Raw genomic sequence first — 12,968 nt, 5'->3', positions numbered from 1 at the left:
AAATTAAAAAAATAAATCAATTCAAAAATAATTATAAAAGTTTTATTTTTCAAAAATAATTATAAATATAAGTACAGTTTTTGCAAGTTGATCTTTCAAGTAAGTGCTTTTTTCTTTTTTGCAATAAGATCCTCTCTTATGTCATGTCCCTACTACCATTGTAAAATATATATAATAGATGGAATTATCATAGATGTTCCAACGATAAAGGTACACTAGACAAAGTCGTTTAGGCTTACACTTCGTCGCCATGAGTACAAGTTGGAATTATTTGGTTTTTTGGTTATTCGAGTTAACGAAATTTAACTTAATTTGAATTTGAAAAATCGAATTACTCGATTCAAATAACTTGAAATTTGAATCTTTTTTTAAAAAAATTTTCGAGTCGTTCAAGTTTTGCTCACCTCTAATTGAACCACTCCAAATTTTAAGCGGATGGTAAGAATTAAAATAATTACATTTAAATTCAATTTTCATATATATATTTTAAGTTTAAAATGCTATTTTTATTCAAGAATAATAGTTTTAAATTTTATGGCATAATTTTATATTTAAAATATAAATATATATTATTTTATTGAAGAGAAATAATTTTTAATACATTTTGACTTACTAAATAAATAATTAAATTAATTATATAAAATTTAACTAAATTAATTAATAATTATTTATACTTGGTCAATACACCAATCAGTGATAATAAAGAACAAATGTTTAATGTTTGATAAGAAATAACTCAACAATTAAGAATACTAGAGTAATTTGTATAGGGTATTTATTTTTCTTATTAATACTAATTGTATCGTGGAATGCTTTCTTGAATTAACATATCATGTATATTGATTTGATTTTAACGGTACGTTTGATTTATTGAAAAATGGTTCCTAACATTTGTATAATTTTTTAAAAATGTGTCTAAAATTGTCACAAAATACAAATTTCCATAACTAAAAAATATTTAATATTAATTATTGGGTAATAAACAATATTAATTCAAAACACTTTTTCATAAAATATATTTATTGGTCAGCAAAAAGCTTTGAAATTTGAATTTCCTTTACTATATATAAAATTGATAAACTGTAAATTATGAGTTGAATAAATTTTTCATTAACTTTTAATTTTGTATTTTTTATGGTTGTTAATACAATATTTCAATAAGGAGAAGGAGATGATGGAGTTAAGTAGGTTGGTTCACCTATGACAGATGGAGAGTCGGAGTACAAAAAATTCATGGAGTGGGAGACAAGAGTGAAGTGGAGGGGATTGATGATTTAAGAGGTATTTGGTTCATTGAATGTAACATTATGATCCGTAATATTACATTTCAAAATGAGATTACATTACAGTATTTGGATTGTCAATATTCTAATCATCCCATAATCTCGTATCATGAAATAGTGTTAAGATGGTGTAATATAGTGCGAAATCTCATTACGATTCATTTATTACGTTATCTCACAATTATAATTGGTGTTGCAATCACTTTTAATGAATTATTATAATTATAATTATAATTTATAACTTTATTTAAACATTGTATATTTACTTATTAATATACAAATTGTAATAAAAAGTAAAATTGTAAACAAATTATAATAATTTTATGAAATTGATATTAAAAATATTAAAGGAATTAAACTAGCTTAAAAAATTATAATAAGGACAATCGAGTAAAATATATTTTTGGGTAATCTTATATTTTGTCAACCAAACACACGAGTATTACATTCTAACCAAATGAACCAAATAAGATAATCTCACATTCCACCTATAATTTTATATTCCCGTGTTTTGGGGTATTTATAGGACTGCCTTTTGTTTGGTAGTGCCACACAATTGGTAATAGGAAGGGTAAGCCTACTTGTACAGTTGACTAGGTGGATACAGATTAATTATTGCTATATGTAGTACACTGTAATCCTGTTTTAACATTCTCAACTAAAATACTCGAACCAAATTGTGAATTTTTTAGACAATTTTAATAGGATTGCATCATTTTATGCTACATGCCAACCAAATTAGTTACTAATTTAATGCCACAGAAGAATTAATTTAACAAGTACATGAACCCTTAACTTAATAGCAACGTATTTTTGACTTAACAATAATGTTTATATGTCAAGAACTTTCAAATTTAATGTTGAAGTACTATTTTATATAAATCATATATTTACATTTTACTTTGATTTAAATTTCACAAGACCCTATATAAATATATTTATCCATTCGATTGTGCTTTGTGATATTGGGTCGATCTTATTACATACAGGAGTGTCTTGGGCTCGTTCTTATATCAATGGTAGGACTAGGAACAAACAACAGGCCGAGTTGGTTGTTGATGATCGACAGCAGTGGACAGCTGCAACGCATGAATGGGTTAAACTCAAGTCGAATGGCTGGTTGATGTCGAAACGGGTACCGTTGCTGCAGGTGGGTTGCTGAGAGATTCTGCTGGACGATGGTTGGTTTGGGGATGCTTTGGTGTTTCAAGCGGAAGCTAGATCAGTGCTGGAGGGTCGATAGGGGGTATAGAAAGGTGGAAGTGGCGAATGACAACGCTCTACTAGTCGAAACCATTCGCCGCGGCATTTATGTCATCAGTGGTCTTGCGGAACTGCGACAGCTGAAAGTACTTTGTAATCGGGACTAGCATCTCGTATTCAGGCATGTAAGTCGGGAGTGTAATAGCTGTGCTGATTTGTTAGCTAGACGTAGAGGTGTTTCAACGTTCAGTTCGGATAATATTCAAATCGAATTATCTAAAATGTAAAAATCTTTAACTAGCAAGACGTGCAAGGGAGTCAATTTGCTTCGAGTAGATAGGCCAGGAATGGATGGCATGACTGCAGATGCGGCTGCTGGAAAGTTATCACTTAAACAAAACTCTAAAAAAATGATAATTATAATTTATAATTATTAGTTTAAAAAATTTGTTACCTAAATAAAAATTGTGCTAATTTTTTTATGTAAAATAGAGTTATTACTTAAATAAAATTTTAAACATCTTAATAATCACTTAATTAATATTAGAGTTAATTACATTAATTAATTATTGTTTAGAATAATAATAATTTACAATAATTATATAAAGTAAAACTATATTAGATATTAAATAGGTTAAAAATACTTTAATTATTATTTGAAAGTTTTCTATTATAATATTTGAATTGATAAATTAATATATTTGAATTATATTTAATAATTCAAATAAAAATATTATTTTATGTTAATTATTGCAATTAAAATATAATATTTAAAAATTAATTAAATATTAAATATTTCCTTATAGTAACAGTTTTAAGTAACTTCAAAAAAAAATTCTCATGATTTAGGAGAAATTAATTTATGAATCATTTTCACCACATCATTTGAATTCGAAGCTTAGGGTTCAAGGTTTAGAGTTCGAGTTTAGGTTTGGATCTGTAGTTCGAGGTTCAAAATTCAATGTTTAGTATTTTGGGTAGAAAATTATCAAAATTATGTGTCAATAACATAAAAAAATTACTGAAATGCCATTAAATAATTGGAAAAGAACTACGGATGATACGGTGGGAAGGGTATATGGTCCATAAAATAATTTCTCCATGGTTTAAGGACTATTTAATTTTTAAAGAACTTTTATACTACATTTGATAGGAATATTATTTTTTACATATGTTTTAATATACGAGTCAAGAATGAATTAGTTTAATTGGTAATACATGACTTAATTTTAGCAAGAAGTAGAAAAATTTCCGCTTATTTTGAAGATTTTTATTTTTATAAAAGTTATTACTAATCTTCTTAATTTTAAGTTTAAATTTGAAAATGTTCTTTATTTTAATGTAATTATTGTAAAACATATGTAATAAGCAAACTTTTTTCTCGTATTATTACACTAGTACGTAATCATTTCATGGTTTACCAATTAATTTCTTAAAACTCATTTAGTGGGATTAGTTAATTTCTTAAAATTAATTTCTTAAGGTTGTAACTAGTAAGAAATTAAGTAATTTTTCATGGTTTAAGATTTTGTTATTTTTAAAAAGACCCTTTAAGGTTTTAAGTAACTCTTAAGAAATTAAATAATTTTCTTAAAGACCCTTTAAAGTTTACTTAGTTTCTTAAAACCCTTTTACCATCTAAGAAATAGTGTATTTTTCTCATAATTTAGGAATTAATTAATTTATTAAATACTCATTAAAGTTTAAAGTACCCATCAATGGTTCCCAATTTTTTCTTATTTCTTTCTTTTTAAAAATATTTATATTATGTATATATACAAGAAAAAGCTAACTAAAAGACACAGAGAAATCCACAGTTGAGTTATTACTTGAACTGAAAAAGCCCTAATGCTGATACTAAAGCATCTACCTTCTGCAAATCTAGATCAATGGCTCTTGGTCTCGGAGTTATTTGGCTCGAGCAAAATCTGCTATCAACTTCACAACATTCTGAGGCTTATCGACATGACAAAGGTGGCCGCAATCTGGCAATCGTTGCATGCTTGCATTCGGAAGCTCGAAACGCAGTCTCTTTAAACATGTCAAGAAATAAATCACCAAGTTAATAGGGAAAACAACAAGATCATCAAGAACAACCACGAAATAATTTGTGTTCAACAAGTAGGTCTGCAGACTCTTCATTTCCCCTAAGGTATTCGTATCCGCCTAGCACATGCTCAAATACCGATTGGTATGAGGTATGATTCTTTGGATATATGAAAACTATAAAAAGAAACTGAGTATATCCATAACGGGTACATACTCGTCCCCGATAGTCACTCATGAGTTAGGGTAACATGGTTATTCTCCAACTATTATGCATTGTCCTAAAGTATGATTTCATATGGAAAATGCCGAAAACTCACCATCGCCAGTTGGTTGCTAACTATCTTATCATTCTCGCCGCAGATGATCAGTGTTTTCTGTTTCACCTACAAAAGCGGAATTCAGACAGAACACTACAACAAAACATTGTACTTTCTAACATAAATTTTTCTTTGACTTCAGACAACTTAATATTATGTCAAGCAGTATCAAACCACTCGTCCTTCAAAATAGTCGGACCAATCAAGAAAAATAACCTACCATTTGGCCTCATGTGCAACAAATACGAGAAAATAATACTTTTCAAAAGAAGCATTCTTTAGCAGTTCTTTTTATGCATTCTATAAACAGTACACATACAAAAGACTCAGCCTTAGAATACTCGTCCCCCCATAGTCCTCATTAACTTATTATAGGTCCATACGTCCCATGTATTAAGAGAACAAGATGTTAGAAACTACGTGCAAGGGCCTATAAGGACCGATGTTTACATTTTAAGCCAACAAATGAACCTTGAAATTTTCATCACCGTACCTGCTTTATTTTGGACACTACATTGTACCCTCCACTAACCATAAAACTAACAGTTGCGTCTTTCCACCAAGGCATGTGGCAATGTAACCGACCAACCTATGTAGTCATCCAAAACCAAAAACCGATTTTAGCTTTATACATAGAAACTTGTTGCAGGAGAACAAAAACCAAGAAGAGCGTTAAAATTTAAATCTTGGTGTTCAAATAGTAGCCGGAAATGGAAGGAATAAAGAAGTCTGATCTTAAAACTTACATTTGTCCAGTCTAAGCTCTTGGATAATGGAATGCCATCAAAAGCTAATAGATTAGCATAAAGGCGTAAAGGGAATGTTTTTAGTAATGAAACCTAATCCATAAGAATTACGAGAATATTAATATTAAGCTCTTTGATAGAATATATGAACAAGGTAAACAGAAATATGGATTATGTAACAGAAATGAAACATCACCCCAGCATAAGCTACTACTTTCGGTAACTTTGCAAGGTTTCCCGTGCCTTCTGCATAAACACTCGGATTGATCAAAACCAACTTTTCAACCTGAGAAATATGGAAAGTATTGTTTTTAGTGCGAAAACAGGAAGGCCGGGTACACAGACTCGTAAAAGCAAAACCGACAATACTTCAGTAAGCTATTCTACAGCATATGCAGAGCTAGAATGCCTCTGCAACTGCTACTTATTCAGGCAGGCTAGCTTAATCAGTTGTCCATTGACAATTGATCCATTTCGGATCCTCAATCTATCGTTTCAGCTATAGATGGCTATTCCATGTGTCAGGACAATTTCAAGTTCAAATACTCCAATTCAGAGCCACAACAATAAATAACGAAAAAGATCAGATGATTGAATGAGAACTACACATTTGCACCTGATACCAAGATCTTTGACATGGATATTTCTTAGAATTTCTTTTTAATGGAAACTATTTGACATTTGCCAGCAATTCTATGTTACTCGGACTTGGACGTACTGTCGAGTACGGATTTGTGTTTGACATGAGTTTGTTCAATTTTTACAGCAGCCACCATGCAAAACCAGCCATGAGAATGAGGTAAATCATAGAGGAGAGACTTACAGCTTCAGGATGATTTACTGCAAAATCGATTGCAACAGCAGCACCGAGACTTGGTCCGACTAAAACCATTGGCCTTTTGATGTACGATTTCCAAAGCTAGAATAATAGAAAACAATATAAATTCAAGGACTGATCATCCGCACATCTTGAGCCCAAACACCAGGGCAATGTTTACGAAACACGGCAAGAGACAACTCAACAACCGAAGAAGCATTTAGAAAAGAATTCAATGAATATACCTGATGAAGGTGGTAACGCTTTGATGCTACATTACAAGGTGGAAGCCTTCCTGGTAAGGGGGAAAAATATAAACACAAATCGTCATCAAAGCACACCAAAAGAAAATAGACATAAAGACAAATCTGGTGGAAATAGTTAGACAATGGAAGATGAACCTAAATCAGAGAAACCCCAGCCGAGAATATCGAGAGCCCATGCTTCCAAACCGGATTCTTCCAGCAACGGATAAGCACGCCTCCATTCTAAACAAGAACTAAAGGACAACAGCATAATGAAACAAGTTCAGTACGAGGCAGGAAAAGCTTATAATTATTGCAAATCAAAATACTACTAACCTATCAAAGCAATGGAGAAGTGCAACCGGATTGGCATCGGTTTGTGCTAGTGGTTGTACACAACTACTCATTATATAACTTTCAGAACATCCAATCTGCAATTGTAAGAACAACATTGACATCAGTTCATAAGTACCCGTATCTGACATAGGTGTGGCTTTTTACCATATCTGTGTCGAGTACATACTTGTATCTGACCCAATTCCGAGTAACATAGTACTAGACAAACTGTTCTTTTATCCCAAATACTGAATCAATTAAACAAATAACTCTAAAAATTCTCCAATCACATACACCAGCAAACTCATAGTTACGAACAAACAAGTGGAAGAAGACAACAATATAGGCAGTAAAATGAAGGAAGAAAAAAAATTAACCTGAACTGGGAGTCTTTTTATTCTCCTAGCTAAATTTCTTGCAAAAGGGTCTTTGATTTTTTCGATCTCTTTAGGAAGAAATGGAGGGAACCCATTGTCGCCACCACCGTCACCGACCACCTTAAAAACACCATTGAATCTTTCACATTTCTTTGTTACAGTGATTCCTGTTAATGTTGGTGGTGGAAGTGAACCCAGTCTCAGAGCCGCCATTAACGTACCTTTTTGCTTCTTCCACAAATCCCTTAATGCAAACTCTAAACAAAATCAAATACTAACCCGAAGCTTAAAAAAAAAAAATCTGAAACTTTCAGAGTAATCTCTTTTTGAGATTTGAAGAAGTAGAATGCTGAAAATGGAATTCTTTTTGTTGCGTAGTGCAGTCCTTGTTTGGCATTTGTTGCATCCTTTAATACAATGATGAAACTTGGCTTCTAACACATTGTCCAAGAGACCAGAAGTTCAGATGCTTGTCAGTCAGGCTAGACTACCAGCAGTTCCGTATGAACACCATATTTAATATGTTTGATAATAGGGAAATTTGTTAAGAACGGGTAATAATTGATGTTAATATTTTTTCAATTTTAATTGGTATAATAATGAATTTAGTTCTCAATATTTAGATATTTTATCAATCTGGTCTCGATTTAATAAATATTGTTTGCAACATTTGTATAAATGTGTAAATTATGTGGCTAAATTTATTAAATTTTTAGAATCAAGGCTAAATTGACAAAACATGTAAATGGCTAAATTTGTTGTTATACCAATCAAAATTATGCACAATTGATAAAATACATTAACATCGTGATTAATTATCCTTATTTGCTCACTTTCAAAATTGATAGGGATTCAATTGCTTTGATTTTGTTTTATTGAAAAAGACCAATTTACTAAATTTCAAAATTGAGAGGGACTAAAGAGGCCTTTTACCAAATTTTTATTTAGTCACTAACATTTTTAAAATTTGATTTTTTTGGCATAATAAAAAGTTTAACCCTATAATGTTTATCCATTTTATTTTAATTTGATCCTAATTATATAAAAATTAATAACAACTCTTAACATTTACATATTTTATCAATTTGATTCCGATTCTAAAAATTTCCAAAAAAATCGATAATGTTATAAAATTTTATAAAATGCATAAACATTTAAATTTTTAATACTATCAATTATAAAATATTAATTATTATTTAATCTTCTATAAATTTAGGTTTTTTTCTCTCATGCACATTACAGATACTTTTCACAAATTAGAAATGGTTTAACAATTTAGAAAATTCAATTTCCAACAACAGTTGCCTTTATCTTTGTTACATCCAAACCCCAAACAACTCAAAAATTTACTCTTAATTTCTTTTCAATCTCATCCTTCCAAATTTTTTAGTGTTCTTTTCACCAAAATCTCCCAACAGAGTGTAGATCTATAAAATCATTCATTATTTCTAACTCATTTTTTCACCAACACCATTGCTCCTACCATATTAGGTATTGGATTGTTTATCTTTTGTCAAATAGTTGCAATAGTAATCGTCTAAAATTAGTCATACAGTGAACCATACATACTTGTTATACTCTTATTCGCGATAAGACATGTGGCTAGCCTAAAAGACGCTTGAACAATAAGCCTGTTATCAATTAGTCTAGAGGTCACCTGTGAACTCACCCTTCCGGGGGACTATTCAGACAATGGTTAGCCTGATCTTCATTAGAAATATGGAGCAGTTTGGTCACAAAACATCATGTGGGCTCAACTACTTTATCCCATTAAAGCCAAAATGAATGACAGGATCTGTCTTAACACAGACATCCTTATCTCATCGAAAACACCCCTCCTACAAGCTTCGTAATGATGGTTAGATGGCAAGTCCAACATGTTAACACTATATTGTATGAGACCCCTGCCTATAAAGAACCCCAAGAAAGTTGAAGATTGTTAGATCTAGTGCCCTAAATGTAGTATATTCATTTGTACACTTATAATTTTTTCGAACAGACTAGTTAGTAAAATTATTCATGAATTACATTAATACCTTTTGTATGTTGTCCTTGTTAGATCTGGTACCCTAAGTGTAGTATATTCATTTGTACACTTATAATTTTTTCAAACAGATTGGTTAATAAAATTATTCATGGATAACATTAATATACTTTGTATAATGTCCTTATGTGATTTTTGTAAGTAAAGCCAAATAGAAGCAAATATTAGCTCACTGTTTGTTTAATGTTTAACTAATACTAAGCGGGATTACATTGTCAGATCGTAATATGAAAATACAACTTATATTAGTAGACGAACCTAAACATGTCCTTACTTTAATTTAAAATCAGCAAACTAATTGAAAGACTAATATATCACCTATCAAGTCCAATTAGGGGATACTTTGTTTTGGGCATTGGAGCGGATAACCCCCAGAAGATAGAGATATATATGTGACTAATTGGACTGATAGTACATCGGACTGAACCCAAACAGAATAGATCCTAAATTTGTTTATGGATTTATTCACTTGTGACGTTCATAGTGTAACATACCTTAATCGATCTCGAGTGGATGATAGAATATGTATGCGTGACTCGTATAGTTTGATGTAAGTAAAAACCCAAGTTAAAAAAGATAATTAACCAAAAGTTGATGCGTTGGGTATATGACTTCTGCTGCATGTAGCATCATTGAAAATAGTGGAATTTATAACCTAATTAATTGGTAAAGATATCCTCTCATTGGCATTACATGATAGATGAAGAGTAAACATAACCATGGGTTGTTTGTTTTGTGATAAATGACTTGATTACTATTTGATAATAACTGACTTTTCATAGAGAAAGATGTAATGTTTACCATGCAGGGGCAGAGCCAGGGGGGCTGGCATGGGCCTTGGCGCCCCCTAAAATGTAAAATTATTATTTTGGCTCTTAAACTTTTTTAAAAATTTTAAATTAGTAAAGGTAAAATTACACTTTGACTCCCCTAAAATTATAAAAATTCAATTTAATCCTTTACAAATTATAAAGGTATAAACTATAAAAAATTAAAATTTTATTCGGTCCCCCTTAAAAAAAAATTCTGGCTTCGCCCCCGTTACCATGAGATAAATAAAGATCATAGTGGGAGAATAGATTTATCTCAAAAAGATTAAGGATATCCTATAAAGATAACACACTAATGATAAAGTCATTAGACGAGCATTGAATAAGTAACTTTTGTAATGATATGTAATAAGGAAGAGCTCAACCACAATGGTATAGTAGAATGACTTTGAACTCTTGAAATTTTATTACTAGAATATAACTTGCACTTGGGTTATAAACCTAGAAACTGTCTATCATATGTTATTATAAGTTTATTAATTTTAGTTTTAAGCCTACATTAAAAGTAATACATGATATGACTCACAATAATGTTTTGAGTAGAAATAAATGTGAAATAGAGAGATGTATATATGTTATAGGTATTATAAAAAAGTTAAACTCAAAAAGTGTAAGTAAATATATTGTGATATATAGGTAGGAGAAGTTTAAATTGCAAAATTCTGACATAAAATCTTTCAATTTAAAGAAGTAGATGAAATTATTCTCTAAACCTTCATCCTTCCATTGGTTTTTTTTCTTTAAATTATAATGTAAAATATAATATATTTATGGATATTAAATGTGAAAATTATTATGACATAATATACTTGTATTTTAAAAGATATAATGTTAGCATTTACTATGGGCTGTAATGTAAAATGATATTCAAAATTCCATATTCACCATTATGAATAGTGGTTACAACAGTTAATAGTACTATGTATAAGTTAGTTGAATAGTGGTTACAACATTTAATAGTACTGTGTATAAATTATGTAATAATGTTGGAATTTTTGAATGTAGTAATATTGTTGTGGGATAGATAAGTAAGGGTGTTTAAACTGTAGATTCGATTATTAATTAAATTATTTGAAGTGTAAAAATTTTTAACTATTAATTAAATTAAAATATTTTAATTAAATCGGTCAAATAATTGAATTAGTTGAATTTTTTTCAATTAATTCGATTTTAACTAAACTATAAACACCTTTAAATATAAGTGTAGTCTCCTTCAATTTGCACAACCTTTTTCCCAATGAAGTGTCAACTTCCAAAATAGTTGGATGAGTTGTATTTTTGCCAACCTATTGTAGAGGATGGAAAATTTATTATGATATTATTACTATGAACTATCTTGAAACAATCCGTCTTGATCGGTGTAATAAGTTCTTCAATTTTATTATGTATAATTAATTTATTAATAATAAAATATTTATGGAAAATAAATATTTGGTGTCAACCAAAGATTGTGTTGCCCCTCAAAAAGTGTAACATATTTGGTTAATGTTTGATGAAAAATTTATTAAATAGAAAAAATATGAATATAGAATTTAAATGACCTAATTGAAATTCAAATGATCAATAATTAAGCTTGGCTGTTGAATTGTTTGAGAGTGTAGTCTCTCAGGGACTAGGGTTGAATTTACCCAAGCAAAAATCAAAGCTTGGACCCTTTAATTTTTAAAACTGCGTAAAATTTCCAATTGAAATCTAACTTGGGTTAGACCACTCACATGGGAATAGTATTTTGCAATGCATTAATTTTCGTGAAAATGGTTCAAACTTTCCACATGCATTTATTATCGGATCTAATTTTTTAATAAAATACTTAAACTATTCATAGTTCTTCCTAATTCATAATTTAAATAATAGCGCGTTTCAAAGTATTTGAACTCACATTATTTTATATTGATAACAATATCTATATTAACTGAGTTAAAACGATTTAAATATGCTAACAACATAACCCCACTATCGGCTTGACTTTTAAAATTTTATTTTATTTAATTTTAATTATATTATTTTAAATAATTTAACTTAATTAATTTTATTTCTATAAATATACTTTTAAAGTCAATATATATGGTTAAGGTGTCTGTACTAAAATGAAACTTATATTACATGCTTCATGCTTACAAATTTGATCATCAAAGCTTTTAAGAAATTTTGAAGTAAATCAACCTAAAACAATTTTTCCTTTTTATGATAAAATATAATTTTAAATTAATTTTATTGTGATAGAATACATAATGTGAGAGAATGCCTCTTATTTTGACCAAACAACATGTGACGTCTCAATGAGTAGCACATCTTTGTCTGATGTAATGATCACTTTGTCCCGACGACACAACGGTTTTTCACGTCCTGATGACATATCAAGCCACATCACGACATGGCAACGTGCAATCCAAGTTTTCGACTTTTTTTCTCATTTAAACTCTAATTAACCTAGAGTTATTCTAGTCAAATATACTACGAATTTTAACCTATGAATAGGCCTTAGTCACTCTAAGTTTTATACACAACAAAAATATTTAGATTGAGAGAATTTTGTTCTTTATTTCGAAGAGTTTTTCTTATGGAGTTTCGAGTTTTCCTTTAATTCTTTCCATCTTTTGTACTCTATTTTATTATAGTCAAATCTCTTTTTTTTTTCGTGGTTTTTATCCTCTTTTGAAGAGTTTTTCCACATTAAATTTTACATGTTCAAGTTTTTTCATTCTGTTTTATTTACTTGTT

The 12,968-nt window shown here is 29.7% G+C and overlaps 1 protein-coding gene across 2 annotated transcripts; it reads right to left on the bottom strand.

Annotated features, from left to right (window-relative positions):
• Nucleotides 1-4,195: 4,195 nt before the first annotated feature.
• On the bottom strand, nucleotides 4,196-7,897 carry LOC108455834 (uncharacterized). 2 transcript variants are annotated; one of them, XM_017754398.2, is made up of 10 exons: nucleotides 7,374-7,897; nucleotides 6,997-7,091; nucleotides 6,817-6,914; nucleotides 6,661-6,710; nucleotides 6,422-6,517; nucleotides 5,795-5,884; nucleotides 5,599-5,691; nucleotides 5,346-5,441; nucleotides 4,853-4,918; nucleotides 4,196-4,517 (listed from the first exon to the last, which is right to left on the bottom strand). In XM_017754398.2, exons 1-10 carry the CDS (start codon nucleotides 7,584-7,586, stop codon nucleotides 4,395-4,397), a joined length of 1,020 nt encoding a protein of 339 aa, XP_017609887.1. In that variant the 5' UTR covers nucleotides 7,587-7,897; the 3' UTR covers nucleotides 4,196-4,394. The 2 variants fall into 2 exon arrangements, with proteins under 2 accessions (XP_017609887.1, XP_017609888.1); XM_017754399.2 differs by having other exon boundaries at nucleotides 4,853-4,909.
• Nucleotides 7,898-12,968: the final 5,071 nt, after the last annotated feature.

Source organism: Gossypium arboreum, chromosome 9, assembly GCF_025698485.1.
Source record: "Gossypium arboreum isolate Shixiya-1 chromosome 9, ASM2569848v2, whole genome shotgun sequence".
NCBI lineage: Eukaryota > Viridiplantae > Streptophyta > Magnoliopsida > Malvales > Malvaceae > Gossypium > Gossypium arboreum.
Note: the sequence above shows the minus strand (reverse complement) of the source record. Positions and strands in the feature narration are given on the sequence as shown.

Bases quoted from the DNA above. Each gene is read 5' to 3' on its own strand.
- LOC108455834 (XM_017754398.2), bottom strand. From the start codon at position 7,586: ATGGCGGCTCTGAGACTGGGTTCACTTCCACCACCAACATTAACAGGA. The intron at 5,885-6,421 runs GTAAGTCTCTCC...CATATTTCTCAG, and splicing joins CAGTAAATCATCCTGAAGCT to GTTGAAAAGTTGGTTTTGAT. The intron at 4,919-5,345 runs GTACGGTGATGA...CCGCTTTTGTAG, and splicing joins TAGTGTCCAAAATAAAGCAG to GTGAAACAGAAAACACTGAT.